Source organism: Symphalangus syndactylus, chromosome 5, assembly GCF_028878055.3.
Source record: "Symphalangus syndactylus isolate Jambi chromosome 5, NHGRI_mSymSyn1-v2.1_pri, whole genome shotgun sequence".
Lineage (NCBI taxonomy): Eukaryota > Metazoa > Chordata > Mammalia > Primates > Hylobatidae > Symphalangus > Symphalangus syndactylus.
Genome location: NC_072427.2, coordinates 60,490,016 through 60,509,815, shown reverse-complemented (window position 1 = coordinate 60,509,815; position 19,800 = coordinate 60,490,016). Strand labels below are relative to the sequence as shown.

Genomic DNA, 19,800 nt, shown 5'->3' with positions numbered 1-19,800 from the left:
CTGAGAGAAAGGCACAAATGTGAGGAAATGTAAAAATTTTTAAGAAAACACATGTTGCAGTGTTACATTAGGCAACCAGAAACATGCATTAATTTAAAGAATTCTGGTAGAAAGTTTTAAAAGGAGGGAATAGGTGCTGAGAGAAATTTTGTTCAAGGGGTAAAAAGGACGTGGAGGAGAGATACTACAAGGTGCTAGGAAGAATCCGGGAGGAAAGCAATACCATCAAGCTAAAAACTGGGTGACCTTGGAAAACGGCCTCAACTTATTTCCTAACATACAGTTTAATGCCAGGATATACACACTGTAATAAACCTGTTTGTTGAGGATGTCTTAAAATGAAGCCTACAGAGCGCAGAGAGAAACAAAAATATAATCCTAAAGATGTAGTTTTAGGAAGGTAGCCTTAGAATCTTCTCTCTTTATCCCTCTTGGGAAGTGGCAAGGAAAAGATATCCCTTGGTGGAAAAGACAATCCATTGGCATCTTTGGGAGTGCCTATTTTATCAAAATCATTCATCATGTTCATTACTGCTATTTCACACAATGTCCTGAAAAATGATGTCAAGCAGCCACAGTAACCTGCCTTATTTTGAAATTCCTCATTTTGGTTTTCCATGACCCTGGATAAACTGGCCTCATCCTATCTATTCAACTTATTTTTTCTTCTTTCCCATATACCGTTCAAACTAGTCAAGCTAGTCTACCCACTGTTGTTCAACACACCACGCTCATTCTTGCCTTGCTGTCTTTGTTTGGAAGTTCCGCGCATTCCTGTTCAATTCTGCTCATCTTTCAAGTCCCATCCTCATTCCAGCCATTACCCTGTGAGTTTGACTCATGGGACTCTTGCCATATACATTACATAACTTGTTACTTTCAAAATATGTTCTCTTAGATTACTGTTATAGGATTTATTTAAAAAAATAATTTTAGGCAGATAGAGAGGAAAAGGGGTCCTTGGAAAGTTTTTGTCTCTTTTAAAGCAGCTCCAGAAATGTTTCTTGTCTAGCAGGAAAGCCCTTGCTCTTAGAGCCCGGCTGGCAACCTTTGATATGCAAATACAGGCCATTAGAAACCGGGTCCACACAAACATGGCCATAGCCACCGCTGTCCTCTTGCCCTTGCCCCTATATGTGCCTGGCAACATGGCCATCCCCCATATCGCCACATATGTAGAACATCAAGGCAACCTGCATTTGCATATTAAAAGGCTAGGGTGGGAGAGCCAGGTTTTTCGTGGGCTAAGTGAATGACATGCCTGGTCAAACCAATCCCCTGAGCCCTATGCAAATCGGACACCGCCTCCTCCAGCCTCCTCATATAACTGGCTGTTAACCCCGGCACTGGGGGTTTCCTCTCTAGGCTTTGGAGCCCACCTCCATGTGTCTCTACAGGGGAGCTTCTTCCTTTCTTCGCCCTTCTTTCTTGCCTATTAAATTCTCCACTCCGTAAAACCACTCCATGTGTGTCTGTGTCATTTTACCCAATTCGGCGTGAGACGAGAGCCCTAGTGGTTCTTCCACTCGTTGGAGCTGTTATCATTGTAAGTGTGTGTTTCATGTATTTATCTCCTCCAGCTAGACTGCAAACTTCTTAAATACTTGACTCATCTGGTAAATATTCATAACTGCAAAATCTTAAAGCTGTATGATTCTAGATGCTAAAACTGATATGTAGACTGTCACTGCTCTAGTCACCCCTACTATTAGAGTTGAGAACGTCAAAATAAAGTTGAATGCTTACTATGTACCTGGCATAATTTTAAGTTCCCTACAAATATTAACTTACTTAATTCATGCCTTTGGCATCATCCTTCATGACTTTCTTTCTCTTATATCCCGTATCTAATTTGATTCTATTGGCTCTATCTTCAAAATAGAGCTGGAATCCTCTTACTTCTCACCAAATTCACCATGCTGATTCTAGGCTCCGCCATCTCTCTACTGGAACACTGTAACAGCTTCCTAATAGGTGTATTCTCAACACTGCAATCCTTTTAAAATTTTAAGTCACACCCTTCAAAAGTCTGCAATTACCTACAAGACCCTATATAATCCTTCCCCTCCATCACCTTAACCTGCTCTCCACTACTCTCTGCTTTGCTCAATCTGCTCCAGCAACATTGATCTGCCTTAATCTTCCACAAACACACAACGCATCTAGAGCCTTCGATTTTTTTTTTTTCCTTGTCTGGAGCACACCCCAATCATATACACAGCTAACTCTCCTTATTCAAGTTGGCTCAACTCTCATCTTACCAATAAGGCCTACATAGACACTATTTAATTCTGCAATTTGCCTCTCCACCTCTCTCCTGACTCTCCCCCACCCCACCCCGCCCCTTTCTAATAGCACTTCTCACTCTTCAACATACTATTTACCTTTAAGATATGTATTGTCTGTTCTCTCCATCCCCATTTAAGCTCTATGCCCGGAATGCCAGGCTTTTGTTTTATTTACGGTTGTATCCACAGAGTCTAAAACAGTGCCTGGTACACGAAAGGCACTCAATACATACTTGGCAAATAAACTCAGAAGCTAGATTTTCTTTCTGCAAGGCCATTGCTCTTTGGTGAAGAGCCTGTCCTGGCCTTGTCAAATACACAGGCTTGACCAAGAGCCAAAGCCACAGAGGGCCTAGAGGTGGGGGGGCTAGCCCCAGATTTAAAAATTACCACAGCCCCTGGGGATCTCAGTTTCACATCTGGACACACAGGTTTGGAGGACAGAGGAGATGTAAGTTAAAAAGCAAAAGTGTACAGTTGTTTCTGTGGGAGATGGGTGAGGAAGGACAAATTTCTTCTGCGCTTGCACGTCCGCAACTGTGTCAATTTGCAGCAACTGGGACGCTAAATCCCCTCTTACCAAAACAAATCCTGCGCCACTGGGCTTGGGCTCTGCAACGCGGACCTTGCCCTTCCCCCGGCAGCTTCAATGCCCTCACTTAGGTGGTTAGGCCGTGCCTAAACCTCATTCTTTCCTGGGCCGAGATGTCCCTGCCACACGGTCAAGGTGCCAACGTGCCGCACCCTCCGCGCTCAGGTGTCCCGCAGGCAGCCGCGGGGCTCGCAGCGCCGATCCGCGGACAGGCGGCGGAGCGAACACCCGGGCGAGGCCCCGCGGTGCGTCACGTGAGCTGCGGCGCGACCTCCTGGCTTCCGCCCGCGCCCGCCGCACGCACGCGCACTGCGCCCAGTATGAGGGTCGTGGCTCTGATCAGGTAATGCGGTCCTGGAGCTGCCTCCCTCCTCCCATGCTAGCCTCTCGTTCCTTCCAGCCGCCGCTAGCGCCGAAAGAGTGGGTGTCTCTGTCTGAGCCGCGCGTTGGGGGTTCCGCGGCTCCTCCGAGCCATAGAAGAGGCGGAGCCTTCGCTATTGCCGGCCCGCATGTGCCTCGGTCCCTGGCTGACGCGTCTCCTCTCTGTCTGTCGCTGTCTGGTCTTCCAGCCCTCAAACTTGGATTCCCATTGGATTCAACTGGGAAATTTTTAAAAAATACCGACGCCTGGGCCCCACCGCCAGAGGGATTGGTTTAATTACTTCTGTGCGGCCCGGCGCCTGATTTTTTTTTTCAAACCCTAATGAGCCGTGAAGTTTGGAGCCACTGCCTTATTCCACCAACTCAGTTAATAACCCTCGCCCTTTCCCAAACCTCGCTTTCTTCGTCCTCTTCTGTAGTTCCCTTTGGTCAGCTGGGTCCTCCGTAGCCTGGCTTCCTCCCTAGTTGTAACTGGTTCCGCCCCTCCCAAGAAGTCCACCGCTCCCTCATCTTCACAGATGTGGATTGCTTATGGCATGTGTGTGTTTCTGCCTTTGGGCACTCAAGTACAGAGATCTCTCTTCGTGGTAGAGACCGAATTGTACTAGTCTTATGCTAGATCCAGTTGCTGTTGCTTCGGACTCTCATAATTGCTTTAGAGTGACCTTACCCTATACTCCGTATTCCAAAAGGAGTTTGATGTCTGTAGTAACCAAATCATAAATTTAAGTGTCTAAATAAGTCCCATGACTGACAAATCAAAAACCCGCTTAAATATTTCCATACTCCATCTATAAACTGAGGCAGAAGGGAACACACTAGCAATATTAAAAAGTTAGACTACTTAAATATTTGTTTCATGAGATTTTGCCCTGTAGAGTGTCTTAGATACAGTGCAACGATGTGTTTGCTTTTGTAATCCAATTGAAGATTTCATAAACGTTTTCGTTAAGTTCCTTAGGTAATTGATACTGGCTGTAAGTATTGACCTATTAAGGACTTGATACGACATTTCAAACCTACTGTAGTGTCTGGAATATTCCGGTTCCCTTTCCTTCAATGTCATTTTTAGGAGACTAGACCATAATGTCACAATAATTGTTGTTGTTCAATAAATGTCCTCTGTAACATGAATGATTAAGCTTTAACCATTGTGTCTTACTTTAAGAATTAAAAGTACCCCAGGAAGTGAATAATTCAAATTTACATCGCTTGCCAAACGTTTAACGATTAAAGTAAAGCACAACAAAGACTTAGAAGTATTGGAGGGGAGGAGAGAAGACTGGTAGAGTCAGTTACACTAAATAACCTGTAATGTGCATATGTTGCTTTATAATAAAAAAATTTGCTAAGAAAAGCAACGTTGGAAAATTCTTGCTAAAGTGTAAGCTGTAAGGACATATGCTGTAAGTATGAATACATAAGCATTTACCTGTATGCTTATGATACAGATGCCTATGTATTCTATATATATGCATTATATGTAATTATGTGTTATAAGTGAATAAGTGAAACTGGGATTCTTACATATCTTTCTAAGAACACTACTTTCCTTTTTAAAATTTATTTTTTTTATTATACTTTAAGTTCTAGGTTACATGTGCAGAACGTGCAGTTTTTTTACATAGGTGTACATGTGCCACGGTGGTTTGCTGCACCCATCAACCCATTACCTGCGTTAGATATTTCTCCTAATGTTATCCCTCCCCTAGCCCCCAAACCCTCACAGGCCCCGGTGTGTGATGTTCTGCTCCCTGTGCCCATATGTTCTCATAGAACATTATTTTTCTAATAAATAAATGAGTCTTTGAATTTTATAGTTGAACGTTATTTTGAGGATTATCCAGGCAGACCATTCATTAATTTGCAATGAAGTATGCAAACCCAAGCACACTGAATAACTTAGCTTAGTATCCCAGAGTTGGAAACTAAAATGGAGCTGTGAGACCTCTCACCTAACATACATGTGTACTTAATGGAGTTCTAAGAGGACAGTAAGGTACTCTGCATTTCCCAAGCTTGTCTGATATTCAAAACCTTGTTAGAGTAATTGGTTAGTATTTTGTTGGACACCAGTGTTCCACAGAACACAGTTTGGTAAATACTACTTAAAACCATATTTGAAATGTTGGCATATTTCAAAATAAATTGTCAGACTCAGTTCTGATTCTGGATGCACACCCTTCAGTCTTTAATATCTGAAACAATTAGTCCTATCTTTTTATAATGGGGAATCAGAGCAGTAAGGTTTGATACGGGAAGTTGTGGAAGACCTACTTATGGGGATACCGAACCTAAAGAGGAAGAATGGACTTTTTAAAACTTCACTTTGGCCCTTGCACTCTCCTTCCACTTGAGAAGTTTTGGAATGAGAGTTGTTATTGATGGGAGGGTGTAAGAGGCAGAAAATGTTGAAAACTAAGATAAAAGGCAACAAGGCCAGTTTCTGGGGTCCTCAGTTTCTTGAGCTATGAAGAGGTCTAAACATTGCCTGGGGATTTGCAGGCCTTAAGCAAATATTGGAAAGAAGGGAAACAGGAGGAAAAAGAAATATGAAAGGGAGAGAGGCAATGATAAATGATAGTGGGAATTAGGAGAATATTAAACCACAATCGCATATAGATTGCCATTCAGCGGTATTATAGATGAGCTACTGCTTGTCTTTACTAAGTGATATGCGTCTGCCTCAGGTAGATTTAGAACCAGAATTTAGAAGTTCCTTTCAATGTGTTACTAGATTTATAGCTCAAGCCTTGTTCTGCTGCCATCATATATATCTATTATGTGTATGTGTATAATATATGTATATATGTATGCGTGGTGATGGCTGAAGTACTGATAGTGCTGATGTTTCACATCATCAGTGTAAGTCAGCATCTTGTTTTTTATCTCTGCAGAATTTGAACCCACCAAGTGTGTCAAACTTTGTCATTAGCTAGGTACTCAAATCTTTAATTTGATCCCTTAATTGCTGATGGCAGCCATTTGTTAGATTTCTTATGGTGGAGCAGAATTTTTTTTTTTTAACTTTCTCATAGAGAATAGTTTTTTTTTTTACTTTTTCAATAATTTCTATGAAATTATTTTATATATATATATTCCTTAAGTGGAATAATATATATTATTATATATATTCCTTAGGTAGAATATATATATTTCATATATAATTATATAATAAATGTTTAGCTGGGATGTAAATTGAAATCATTTTCTATTTGCAAAGCACTTCAAATATATTTGCTATCACAAAGCAAAAAGTTACCATATTTTGTTTAGAATATTCTTATTATATATAGTTTCTTACGCTCCTGTGAGTAGCAGCCCTAGATACTCAGATTCCGTTGCTCAGTTTATGATTTAGAAATTAATGGTTTTTTTTGCATTGTAATATATTCTGAAAAGTCAAGTAAATAACATGTTCTGTTTTGATATCTAGTGATTTTATGTTGAATAATGGTCAGTAGCATGATATTGGTCTCTTTATTGATTTATTTTTTAGTGGTGGGAAGGACAGCTGCTATAATATGATGCAGTGCATTGCTGCTGGGCATCAGATCGTTGCTTTAGCAAATCTAAGACCAGCTGAAAACCAAGGTAAGTACATGTCTTTATTGGGAAGTTGCCTAAATGAATGAAATTCCAACTTCATAATTACATTGTACAGGTATACCGTACAAAGACAACAAAAAAGAACCAATATATATTAAGCACCCGTTAGATGCTAGGTTCCGCCTAGAACTTAGCATTAAGTGTTTTCACTTACTTATTTTTTAATTCTCATAACCAACTTCTATAGAGATGCATTATTAATCTTAATAGACAGGGATCCTGAAGCTTGGAGTTTGTCTGAAGTCAACTAGCACAAACTTGTAGAGTTAAGACTTGAACCTTCTTCAAAGTACACTGCCATTTTACCCCACCACATTTCCAAGTACTGTAGGCAGCATAGAGGTAGATAAGATATAGTCTCATGCCTCAAGGAGCTTGAGAAGTAAGACACATATTGATAAATGATGTATTAATTTGATTATTAAAAGGATACAGTTTACCTATTTTAGATGTAAGCCAGAAATGTGAGACTTGAGAGAAGCATAAAGCAATGCATTCCCACTTTTCATTTGTCTGTAGTAACGAGGGCATCCACATATAATTCACAGACTTCATATTGGCTACTTTTTTCATTCTTGTCTCCAATGAAATATCCCCAATTACAGCTTTTGAAAAAAGAAGTATATTCACCAATTTGCTTTTTAATGCTCTTGTGTTATACCTATGAAACTACAGATATTAACTGCTAAAATGTAAGAGGGAGAAAAGATTAGCACTTGTATGACTTTTGTATTACTGCTTCTCACAGGACTCTTCTAGCAAGATCTTTTTATTATCTCTTTTACTTCTTTCCAGGCTCCATGTTTTTGCACTGTTATTTTAAGATTAATTAAATGAGTAGTATATGTGAGAACATCGGTCGTAGTTCCTGTCATGAAGTAGGCATTCCGTAAATTTAGCTGAATTGGAATCTGGCTAAATACTTGTTTTATATCTCTAAATAGATTGATTATAAGCTTCTTGAGAAGAGAGATCATATCTTCTATCTTCCTTTTATTGCTGCTCATCACTTGGGACGGCTCTATGCCTCTGGTAGGAGTTCACGCAAAGTTGATTGGTGGACAGTTGTATAGTGAACTAATTTGGATTAGCCCTGGAATAGTGAGCAGTTATTTCAGTCAGATATTTGAATCTTCTTTCCTTCTGTGATTAAGATGTAAGTAATGCTGGAAGTCGTGTGGAAAGATAGAGATTAGAAATATTTTATAGGAAGAAATGGAAAGGTCCCACAGAGAGTCAGAGGTAAATGCATATGTTTGGATTTTGTGCAGCAATTGATGAGTAACAGATGGTTTTTTTAGAAGTGACGGTTTTTGAAAAAGTTCCAGCTTTAAGAAAGAGAAAAATCTTTGAGGATGAGTAGGAACTGCACTCTTAACTTCTGTATTATAAAAGAAGTAGCAGAATCTCCTGTTAGGTTTACCAAAGGAAAGAAACTCCCTTGTCCCTTGTGGCCAGGGAGGCAACTGGGACTTTCAAGCTATCTTGTGAAGTTAAAAAGCAGATGTTTATATAGTATATAATACATACATGGTGTATTATAATTTCATCACTGGAGTTTCTATCTTGTTTTCAGCTTTCACATGAATTATTTTACTTACCTAGTACAGAATCATTAATATGTAATCTTCCTTGTGTTCATGGTTCACCAGCAGGGTGGTAAAATGACAAGCAAAGTATATCTTTAAATTATACCTCTCAGTAGAATAGAGACACTTACTTAGAATATTGTTAGTGAGAAAAAATTTAATAGTAAATAGAATTAGAATATTCTGAAGTAAAAAGCCTGGAAAAGGCAGTTGAAACAATAGTAATTGTTGTAGAAGAAAACAGATGGCTGTGGGTTGGTAGATGGAGGTGGTTTAGCTAATCTTGATGAAAATCAGCAGGACATTGGGAATTATTGAACAATTCGCTGAATGACTTATTTTCCTATGAGTGTTATAAAAGAAACCTTAGTGAGGAATGACTGGTAGAGATGACTCCAATGTCCAGCAAAGTTTTCAATGGGTGGTCTGAAAAGGAATTTATTCCCATCAATGGAGATAATGCGAACTTGTCATAAAATTCACAAAACCATCTCTTTAGATTTGTAGTAGGAACTTTTGTGGCATGTTAATTGAGTTGCTTCAGGCAACAGGGGAGCCTTTGGTTTTATTTGATCTCACACTATTGTTGCTCTGTAGCTTCCATTAATCAAAGTTACAATGTGGTTAGGACTAAATGGAGCCTTAAAGAAAATTATCTTCTAGGTTTTTGAAGCCAGTGAAATGTTTTACTTATTATGCTAACATCAGAATGTTTCTTGCCAAGAAGTCCAAATTTCTTTGAGTAAATTGGTTTGATTGTATCAATATCCTTTAAAATGAATATATTTAAAGATCCAGTCTAATTTTGAGATGAGAGAAGGCTGAAAGGTTTTTAGGTAACTTCGGCTATGTTCTCTACTTCCTGCTGGGACCAGGAGTGGAAACATTTATAATAACAATGTGAGTAATATTCTGAAGGAAGCCAGTCTAATAATGTGTGAGTTCAGAAACCTGTGAGCCAGAATGGGGTAACACATTTTGATGATTTTGATTGTTGAAGGGGCCCTTGCACTATCACTTTTCATTTCTTTTGATAGGAAGTTTTCACATTTAATGGAAAGCCTGGACCTGTTTGACTTATATTCATACATACACACATAGGTATATGTCAAAATAACTATTTTGTAATTTTTTTAATAGCATTTTGTGAACATTTACCATGTCATTAAATATTATTCTACAATAGCATTTCCCGTATGTCTTTAGAACAAAAATACCCCCATTAAATTTAAGTGTTCTGTGGGTAGATAAATTTGAGAGATAGTTCATATTCTCTGCTCTTACTGGAGTACCTGAAAGCATATTAGCTTAGGAAGATTTACCCACAGACATCCATTTAACACTTTTTATCCCCATGTTTTATAAACTTCTTTAACCTTAAATCTTTTTATCATCCCATACCTATTAATGTCTTATGGGATTTATATTCCACAGAACATACTTTAGAAAATGTTCTTCAACATTATATTAATGGCTGCATAGTACTTTATTATATGAATATACTATAATTTCTAGTCTATTATAAATAATGTGATAAATATCTTTGCAAATAATCTTTGTATATATTCATTATTCTTTTTCTAAAAAGTAGGGTTACGAGATCAAAAAGTCTATTCCAGTATATTTCTAAGTTCATTTATATCACCCAAAGCTCTGATGTGACTCATCTGTTTTGAATATTTTACCCATATTGATATTTGTGGAATCTTGTGACAACCACTGATTATATTATTGATTAGCTTAAGATGTCATGTTTCTATGCACATTTGTAACTGCTCTAATGCTCTAACAATGTTGAATTTATATCTATTTACATGTTTTATTATAAGTTACTGAATATCTGAATATAAAATATACCAAAACGATCTGAAATTTTTCTTACCAATATTTGTCTCTTATTAACTAGGTAGATATTTAATTAAGAAAGGTTTTTTTCTACAAGTCTGGATGACTTCATGAATAACCTTGAATGATTTGTAAAAACATTTATGTAATAAAAATCTTTAACTGAATAAACTAATCAGAATTTATTGGATATTTACTCTTCTCTTTAAATGTTTGCCTTATATGGTACAACAAATTTATGTATTAATACATTTGTATTTGTAATTAGTAGTAGAGATTATTAGGAGTGATATGAACTAGATGCAACTACAGACACATGTGCAATTCTTATGTTTTTATTTTACTACATAAATGCAGAGAAATATAGTATAGCAAGCTTTCAAGTTCTGTGTCGACTATTCAAGCAGTAAAACCTGGATGGGCTTTCAAATCCACTTTCTTTTTCACTCTCTTTTGCTAATTATTTCCATTTTAATTGTTGCAGTGGGGTCTGATGAAGTGGATAGCTACATGTATCAGACAGTGGGGCACCATGCCATTGACTTGTACGCAGAAGCAATGGCTCTTCCCCTCTATCGCCGAACCATAAGAGGAAGGAGCTTGGATACAAGACAAGTGTACACCAAATGTGAAGGTGATGAGGTTGAAGATCTCTATGAGCTTTTGAAACTTGTTAAGGTATGCAGAGTAACCAATTAAGTATATTGGATTTAGTGTGTAATTTAACAAATTACGTTTGCCGAATTATTTGGTAATCCATAATTTGCAATTGTTAGTAGCCCAACTATTCTTTAAAAGGATGTTTTGTCTTTTTTTGGTTAGAAAAAAACTCCAAATGATTAGTATGCCTTTATATTAAATGATATTTAAAAATAAGACGTTTTGTATAGTTTGGCATCCAGGATAATCAAATGATTATCTAATCAAAAGAAAGATTAGAGCTGATGGCCATTTAATCTGTTTATTAACAAATATTTTTTGAATGCCTACTATATGCCTGGCATATGGTGCTAGACACTGGGGATACAGCAGTGGGCACATACGTTAAAGGCCTATTCTAATGGAGCTCACTTTCTAGTGGAAGAGGACAGACAATAAACAAATAAATAACATGCTTGATAGTGAAGAGTACTATGAGGAAAAATGAAGCAGAATCAGATAGCACATGATGGCAGGGCATAGCTGTGGAGGCGGTGCTACGTATGGTGGTCAAGCAAGACATTTCTGATAAGGTAACAAGTAGACGTAAAGAAAATGAGAGACTGAGCCTTGCTTAAATCTGTTGGAACAGGTATGAATTTAATGCATAAGTCACAGAATGTAAGAGTTTGGCAGCCATTTTGCACTCATTAATTTCTAGGAGGGTATATTTGGGCTCATATATTTGATAGTTACTATACTCAGTAAATGGTAATTAATAAGGATAATTTTATATTAAGCAATTATCTTTTCATTTTTATTGATAGCCAACTATTTGAATACAGTTCAGTATTCTTCTAAGTATGAATTTTTATTCAGTCCGTTACAATTGATTCATATAAGGTAGATTTGATGAAGTAGGGAATTCAAGCCAGTATTTCTTGATGTCTTGCCATTTTTCACAAGGGGAAGGAAAGAAGATTTCTGTCCCTTCCTCTACAAAGGGACATTGCATTTCACTTTCTCACTCTTCAGAGAAGTTCAGTTTTTTCAGAAGTTATCTCATGAACTTCTGTCATGAAAATTTTCTAGTTTCAAGTAGCTACTTAAATGACATACTTTGAGTTTCATACAAATCAAAAGTTAATTGAGGATTTTGATTTGAAAAATATATGAAGCACTGAAATTCTTTTAAAATTTGTTTGACTAAAATAGTTCTTATTTTGTATGTCAGAACATTTTGTTTTTTTCTAAAAAGAAACTGATAAGAAAAACCCTTAGAGTAGTTCCAAAATTTTCTGCTTAGTTATGGATAGCATAAGAAGTAGAAACTTTCGAAAGGAAATCACAAGGACCTGCTTTCTTCCCTCTGGGAAGATACATGCTAATAAACATTTTGATTATCAAACAAGGTAGAAGGCTTAAAAGAATCCTACTTTTAGGTCATATCTCCAAAGGGTGCAATTATGATCTTGGCAGTGTTCACTCTGAAGTGTGAAATACTGAGTGTAAATCCTGCATTTTCAAAATTTCTTTCTCATGGTACAAAGAATTTGGGCATTAAGTGTTTATATAAACCAATATTATAAAATGATGAGACTCACTCTAAAATAATTGGGTTGCTTAAAAATCACAAACCTGATCACTTTGGAAAAACTCCGTGATAGTAACAGCCCTCCAAGAAAGAGAGATAATAAATTACTATTAATAATAAATTTAATTTAAAATGGGCAGATTAGCAATAAGAAGAAATTTTCCTTTCCATCCATGCTGTCTTTGGAGAAATGGATGCTTTGCCATTATTATCTTTATGCTAACCATCAGTTATGACATAAATTAATGCTAATGTTAAATTCTTGACAACTTATGCTTTGGAAGTTTGTACATGATAATTATAGTTGAAAGATATGTTATCAAGTTGTCTGGGACTAAATAGTTCCTTCTTTTCCTGTGTAGAAATATTAATTTTACTATAGGATATTTTAAGGACATAAATATCAGAAATATATTGCTTTTATGCAAGTGATTGTATAACTAGGCTTTTATAGTTAAATTCATTTATGAAACACTGGTGCAAAGATTCCAGTAGAGGTCTTACATATTCTAATGATTAACTGAGTAATTATGGAAAAAAACGAGTCTAAAAAAGCTATAATTTTTTAAGTTAGTCTTTACTTGTTCTAAGAAAAAGAAAGAACTGCATTTTTTAATCCTTTGAGTATTAATGGAGTATGGAAAGCATTTAGATTTATTTTCATTATAAACATTTATTTATAACAGGTTACAGCTTTGCAACTTTCACACATAAGTCTTGTTTTTGTAACGTTTTCCCCACAAATATTAAAACTAATTTTTGAATAGATGTTCCTTTTTGCAAAGAGTTTAATTTACTAATTGCTGAAAAGAAGTAGGAAAGACTTGGAAGAATTTGTAGAGTTATAAGTTTCATAACTATTTTGTAGAAATTATGACACCTAATAGAAATGTAATAAGCCTTTGTCTCATAAATTAGCAGGTGACTCTGACAGCCAGAGGTATTTATCTCAAGTTGTTTGCAAAAGATTTTTCATGTGGCTAATCTTTTATTCTTTAGAATTTCTTTACTGTTAAAATGTAACCAGTTCTTATTTAGTTTAGTTTAATAGATAACTGTATTATTTCCTGAAAATATAGTAATTTCCAATTCTGTTTGTTTTCTTTTTAAGTCACATGAGCAGTGTAATAGTTATAGAAAGATACATGTAAGCACTATGTCTCTATAGGAAATATATGTAGGGATTATATTCTTTCTGTTCTGCTGGGTTGGAGCTACTTTCTGGATCTGATGTCTTCCTTTTTCTTGGTTTATTCCTTAGTTTCAGTATAATCTATATTTAAGAAACTGCCTTAGGGGACTTTGGAATCTTTCCATTTTGAAAATGTTCCTATTCTGCTCTCATATTTTATTGATTTGATTGAATTTAGGACTTTAAATTGAAAGTCATTTTTCCTCAGATCATTGACAGCATTGCTCCGTGGTTCTCTAGCTTTTTGCTGATACTGGTGTGATTGTTGTTCCTTTTTAGGGGGCGTGTTTTTCTTCTCTGTTAACTTTTATGATGTGTCTTTATGCTTGGTGTACTGAAATGTCACAGTAATGCTGTATTGAGTGTTGTTTCTCCTGCGTCGCTTCTCTAAATTCCTATTGAGTAATGACACATCCCTTGTCCTCTTTCTCCGATTGATGGTTTGGGGATAGGCATGTAATCCAGGTGATAGCCAGTCAGAACATGGCATTCTTCTGGCCATAGTGATTGGATCAGAGATGGTTTTGTTAACCTATGTTTGTAGAGTGAAGCCTAGAATGTTGGATAGTTGGCAGAAGATAAGCTCTCCTCCTTCTGTGCAGAGAGATGTGTGGATGTGAGACCTAAAACTGCCATAGCCATTTTTATTCTTTTGATGGGAGAAAACTTGATGTCAAATCTGATACACAAAATATTGCAAAGCCAATAGAATTGCAGTGTAAGGATGGTTCTTCCTCTAGTTGTTTGATAATTTGTTCCTTTTGATATTCTCTGTTCCCTTTTGCTGACACTCTCACTAGTCACATATGAAACCTTCTAGACTGAATCTTCATGTATCTTTTTTTAATGTATTTTCTATCTCAGTGTCTTTTTGTTGTACGTTCTGTGAGATTTCCTTTTTAAATTTCCCTACTTTCCTGTTAAATTTTTCTAAATTTTAGCCATCATATTTTCAGTAGTCAAGAACTTTTCTTGTTTGTCCCTTGTTTTTTAATAACAATTTATTTTTCTTTCTATAGATGTAACATCCCTATATCCTCTTAAAATACAGATATTTTAAAGATTGTCTTTCATTTCCTGAAATACTGGTGTTTTCTTTTCTTTTCTTTTCTTTTCTTTTTTTTTTGAGACAGAGTCTTGCTGTCGCCCAGGCTGGAGTGCACTGGCGCGATCTCGGCTCACTGCAGGCTCCACCCCCTGGGGTTCACACCATTCTCCTGCCTCAGCCTCCCGAGTAGCTGGGACTACAGGTGCCCGCCACCTCGCCCAGCTAATTTTTTGTATTTTTAGTAGAGACGGGGTTTCTCCGTGTTAGCCAGGATGGTCTCGATCTCCTGACCTCGTGATCCGCCCGCCTCGGCCTCCCAAAGTGCTGGGATTACAGGCGTGAGCCACCGCACCCGGCCTCTTTTCTTTTTTTTTTTTGAGACAGAGTTTCACTCTTGGTGCCCAGGCTGGAGAGCAATGGCACAATCTTGGCTCACCACAACCGCCGCCTCCAGGGTTCAAGCAATTCTCCTGCCTCAGCCTCCTGAGTAGCTGGGATTACAGGCATGTGCCACCATGCCTGGCTAATTTTGTATGTTTAGTTGAGACGGGGTTTCTCCATGTTGGTCAGGCTGGTCTCAAACTCCCGACCTCAGGTGATCCGTCCACCTCGGCCTCCCTAAGTGTTGGGATTACAGGCGTGAGCCACCACTCCTGGCCAGTATTGGTGTTTTCTTTGAGATATTTTTTTTCTTAGTTTTCTTCTCTTTCCTGTTATAGGCTTTTCTCTGATGTTTTAGTTGCCTTTTCATATCCAAGAATAATACAAGAGGAAAGCTGACTGTGAATGCTTTTGACTCTAGAATTTTCCCAACCTCACATCTCACACTTGTTATTCCTGGAGTTCAGGATAGTGTGGCCTAGTTTGGTTCCTTTCTTGGCTCTGTTCTCTTCCATGCAAACAGTAGATTATGGCTCTCTGTGCTGACTGGTCAGTCATGGTTCCTTCTTTATCTGCTTTCTAACTTAATAAATTAATTGAAATCCTTTTTTCATTGGTTCTTTCCTTCTGTTTATTATTATTGACAGTAATAATTGAGGAATTAAAATTTTAATAATAAATATTAAATACATAAACAATAAATTTAATAATAAAAATAACAAAAATTATTTTTTATTATTGACAGCAATCTAAAGGTAAATTTAACTTCAAGATAACTAGATATAGGACCCAAATTTTATAATCAAAGTCAAGATTTTTTTGTTTTGTTTTCTGTTTCTCTCTTACGTCTACTTTCTGTAGACTCGCTTCTCAGTCAAGACCTTGTAATTAGAGGATGGCTCCCAGTTGTATTCTTCTTGGTTAAAATGTAGTAGGAAAAGCTCCAGTTTTCATTTTAAATAGCTTAAAGGGGAATCTTAATTGATCTGACGTGTAACATATTCATGAATCAGTTGTGGTTGGGAGAAGATGACTTTGATTTGGTAGGCCTAGATTGTGTGTCATCCTAAACTACGAGATGGAATCATGATTACTAGGAATATGTTTACTAGGAGTAAAGGAAGGGTGAATCTCCAAATATAAATCAGGCTGTTGCTGGTAGAAGGGTGAACTGTGGCAGGGGGGCAAAGAGTAAAACGTTTCCTAAAAATGTGTGGGTTTCAACTTGGAAACCATCCTAGATGATTCTTTTTTTCTTTTTTTTTTTTTTTTTTTTTTGAGACCGAGTGTCGCTCTTGTCACCCAGGCTGGAGCACAATGGTGCGATAGCTCACTGCAACCTCCGCCTCCAAGGTTCAAGCAATTCTCCTGCTTCACCCTCCTGAGTAGCCGGGATTACAGTCGCCCGCAATCACACCTGGCTAATTTTTTTTTTGTCTTTTTAGTAGAGACGGGGGTTTCACCATGTTGACCAGGCTGTTCTCGAACTCCTGACTTCAGGTGATCTGCCTGCCTCAGCCTCCCAAAGTGCTGAGACTACAGGTGTGAGCCACCATGCCCAGCCAATTCTTCTTTTTTAATCTCTTCTCTCTTCCCTCTCTCCCTCCCTTCTTCCCTTTTTTCCTTCCTCCTCCTCTTTTTTCGAAAACAGTTGGACATTGGGGCTAAAGCCGTAAGCTTATAGTTAAGGACCTGTATATTCAGTTGCTCATGATTTTTCCACCGTAATATTCCACTGGCATGGTAAACTAAACAAGTTCAAAACTTGTTTGTTATCTTCCTACACAAACTTGTTCCATATTCTGTATTTCCTTAATTAAAAGATCATTTACCTCATCATCTAAGTCAAAACCTAGGCCTTACTATGAGACTTCCATTTTTTCTCAGTCGCTTTCTCCACTCCATCCCCCTCAGCCATCACCATTATAGCTCCAGCACCTATTGATAATGCTGATATGACTTTTAAAATCTGACCCCTTGACTTCATTCTCACCACCTACTGGTTTTTCATCTGTAGTATGCGAGAGCCTCCTTATCAACTTGCCTTCAGTATTGCCCTATGCTCCATCCACCTCTTCTACCAAGTTGTTGGCAACTGATCTGTATAAATGCTTAAATGACCCATGATTAAGATACAGTCCAAACACATTAGGCTAACACAGAAGGCTCTTTAAGAAGAGGCCCTGGCAATCCTGCAGTCTGATCCTGCTATTCCCACACAAGCATCTCTGGGATCAAGTTATAATGAACTAATTAGGTTTCTAGGAGATTGCTTTTCATGGCTGAGTCTTTGGCTGTGCTTTTCTTTATGCTTGTCTCTTTGTCCTCCTGAAGAACCCCTTCTCACCTCATATTCTTTTGTGAAACCTGCCCTAATTTACCTTCCTCCTTTCTGTTCCGTGGCAGCTTGTCTATAACTCTACTGTGGCTCTCATTGCATTATTAGGATTGTTTTTGTGGCTGTCGCTTTTGCTAGATTGTGAGACCTCAGAAACATGATAGTGCTGTTCATTTTTGTATCTGTCCTACCAGAGTTCCTGACATATGGAGGCTCTTAAAAGAATACTGAATATTAGAAGAATAAGTTTGGTAAAAAAAATGTATCAAATTATTCCAACCTAGGCTGGGCACAGTGGCTCATGCCTTGTAATCTCAGCACTTTAGGAGGCCGAGGCGGGCAGACCACTTTTAGGAGTTCAAGACCAGCCTGGCCAACATGTTGAAACCTCGTCTATACTAAAATACAAAAATTAGCTGGGCGTGGTGGTGCGTGCCTGTAATCCCAGCTATTCAGGAGGCTGAGGCGAGAGAATTGTTTGAACTTGGGAGGCAGAGGTTGCAGTGAGTTGAGATCACACCACTATACTCCACAGCCTGGGCGACAGAGTGAGACTCTGCCTCAAAAAAAAAATTTTTAATATAATTATCTAATACAGGGGAGCCATGTTACTATGATATGCGATATAAAACCATTGGCAAATTCATTTTGTGTTTTGTTTTCCTATTTAGAAGCTTAAATGGAATGGGCATCATAGTGGAAGTTTTCAAAATAAGGCATCCCATCAGTGTAACCACTAACTGTACCAAGAATAGTTTCCTTCTGCACACTACTTTATGAAAATGCTGAGCAGAAACTCTTTCAAATTAGTTTTAGTATATGCATTTTAGAAAACCTGATTATGGTGGAAAATTACTTTGTGAATCTGTTTTCACTTCACTTCATGAGGGAAAAACCTGAGATTGTTGGGTGGCTCTGAGGCAAATCTGAAGGGTCTGGAGTGGGAGAAACATATAAGATGGACTTAAGATTTTCAGGGAGGATGCAGACATAGCATTAATTAAACAGGCACACAGCCCTGTACAAATTGCCCCGGCTTCTCAGAATTGCACAGCTTGCCTCAAGCCCTTTCAGTTCCCAGGATTTTGGATATTAAACCTGGTCCCTTGGCATAAGAAATGCTTTTCTAGTATTGACTCTGGACTCTATACAGGAAGAATTGGCATTGGAACAGACCAGTGTCATTTTCACTCCCAGGTGCAGCTTTATTGAGGCTGTGCCATATCTGGTCCTTTCAGATGATAAAGTCAAGCGTGCATGAGGAAGTACATGAAGGAAGATCTGTCTGGAAATAAAATGTTGTACCATATTTGTCAATTACTATAGTTCCTAAACTTATCACAGGTACAAAGCCTTCATCTATAAATTCCCCCTAAAGCCTGGAAAATGTGACTCCCTTGTTTTGGCAAAATGATCATTCTGTCTCTTCAACCTTGAACTTTTCTCCACTTGGTATCAGTGATTGTGTGTATATATTGCACATGCACATATATACCCTTTGTATTTCTCTTTTCCCAGAGTCAATGCCTCTCTATAAATTTATCAGCTGACTTATTTTTATGTCCTATATTCCTTTCTTCTACAAACTATGGATTTCTTCCTATCTTATCATCTACTCTATGTATCTTACATTGTGTTGGGTATTTTTGACTTTTCTTTCAAATTTCTTTATATTTTCAATCTCTAGTTGACTGGTTGGTTTTTTTTGTTTGTTTTTGTTTTGTTTCTGTTTTGTTTTTCCTATGCTACCATTTATTTTTAAAGAAACCTTTTGTAGATGTCTCCTTCTGGAGTTGTGTTGTCTGGGATGCTATGTGTAGATCTCTGTTCTATAGTCTTCTACTTCATTTCTAGGCCTGTAGTTTATCTTGTCTTTGCCATATTCTTACTGAATGACTGAGAATACATTATCCAGATTGATAAGCATAAATTGCTTTATTTCTTTATTGTTGTATATTTTTGAAGCACGTGACTTTATTTGTGGTCACACAATAATAGATCCTGAACTGATATTTTTATAACAACTTTACCTTTTAAATTGGGAACATCTTCAGTCAGCAGATTTGTCGTGCCTAAATCATTAAATCGTCAAAACAACAATGATATTATCAATAAATACTTAGTGGTGAGGTTTTTTTTATTTTTGGATAGAAATGGTTTAATAGGAGCTTGTTCTATGATGTGCTGATGTAGGAAAATATTGAGTGAATAAAGAGGAGTTGAATAAATGTCTTAGTTGAGCTTGACATTCCTGTTGATTTTAATGTATGCTACTACTATTTTTCTTAATCCTCTTATTCTTTC

General features: G+C 37.4%; 1 protein-coding gene and 1 long non-coding RNA gene across 6 annotated transcripts in view; one reads left to right on the top strand and one right to left on the bottom strand.

Moving 5' to 3' along the window:
- Positions 1-3,099, bottom strand: part of LOC134736631 (uncharacterized) — a 504,835-nt gene extending 501,736 nt beyond the window's left edge. For 2 of the 3 annotated variants that reach the window (XR_010120744.1, XR_010120743.1), the window contains exon 1: positions 2,869-3,004. This is a non-coding gene — a long non-coding RNA (uncharacterized lncRNA). Of the gene's footprint in view, positions 1-2,868 lie in introns of all 3 variants that reach the window. The other variant, XR_010120742.1, reaches the window with a different exon arrangement.
- Positions 2,994-19,800, top strand: part of DPH6 (diphthamine biosynthesis 6) — a 195,440-nt gene continuing 178,633 nt past the window's right edge. For 2 of the 3 annotated variants that reach the window (XM_055278625.2, XM_055278626.2), the window contains exons 1-3: positions 2,994-3,223; positions 6,761-6,855; positions 10,789-10,982. In XM_055278625.2, coding sequence (XP_055134600.2) covers positions 2,994-3,223; positions 6,761-6,855; positions 10,789-10,982 — 519 coding nt within the window. The remainder of the gene's footprint in view (positions 3,224-6,760; positions 6,856-10,788; positions 10,983-19,800) is intronic. The other variant, XM_063639071.1, reaches the window with a different exon arrangement.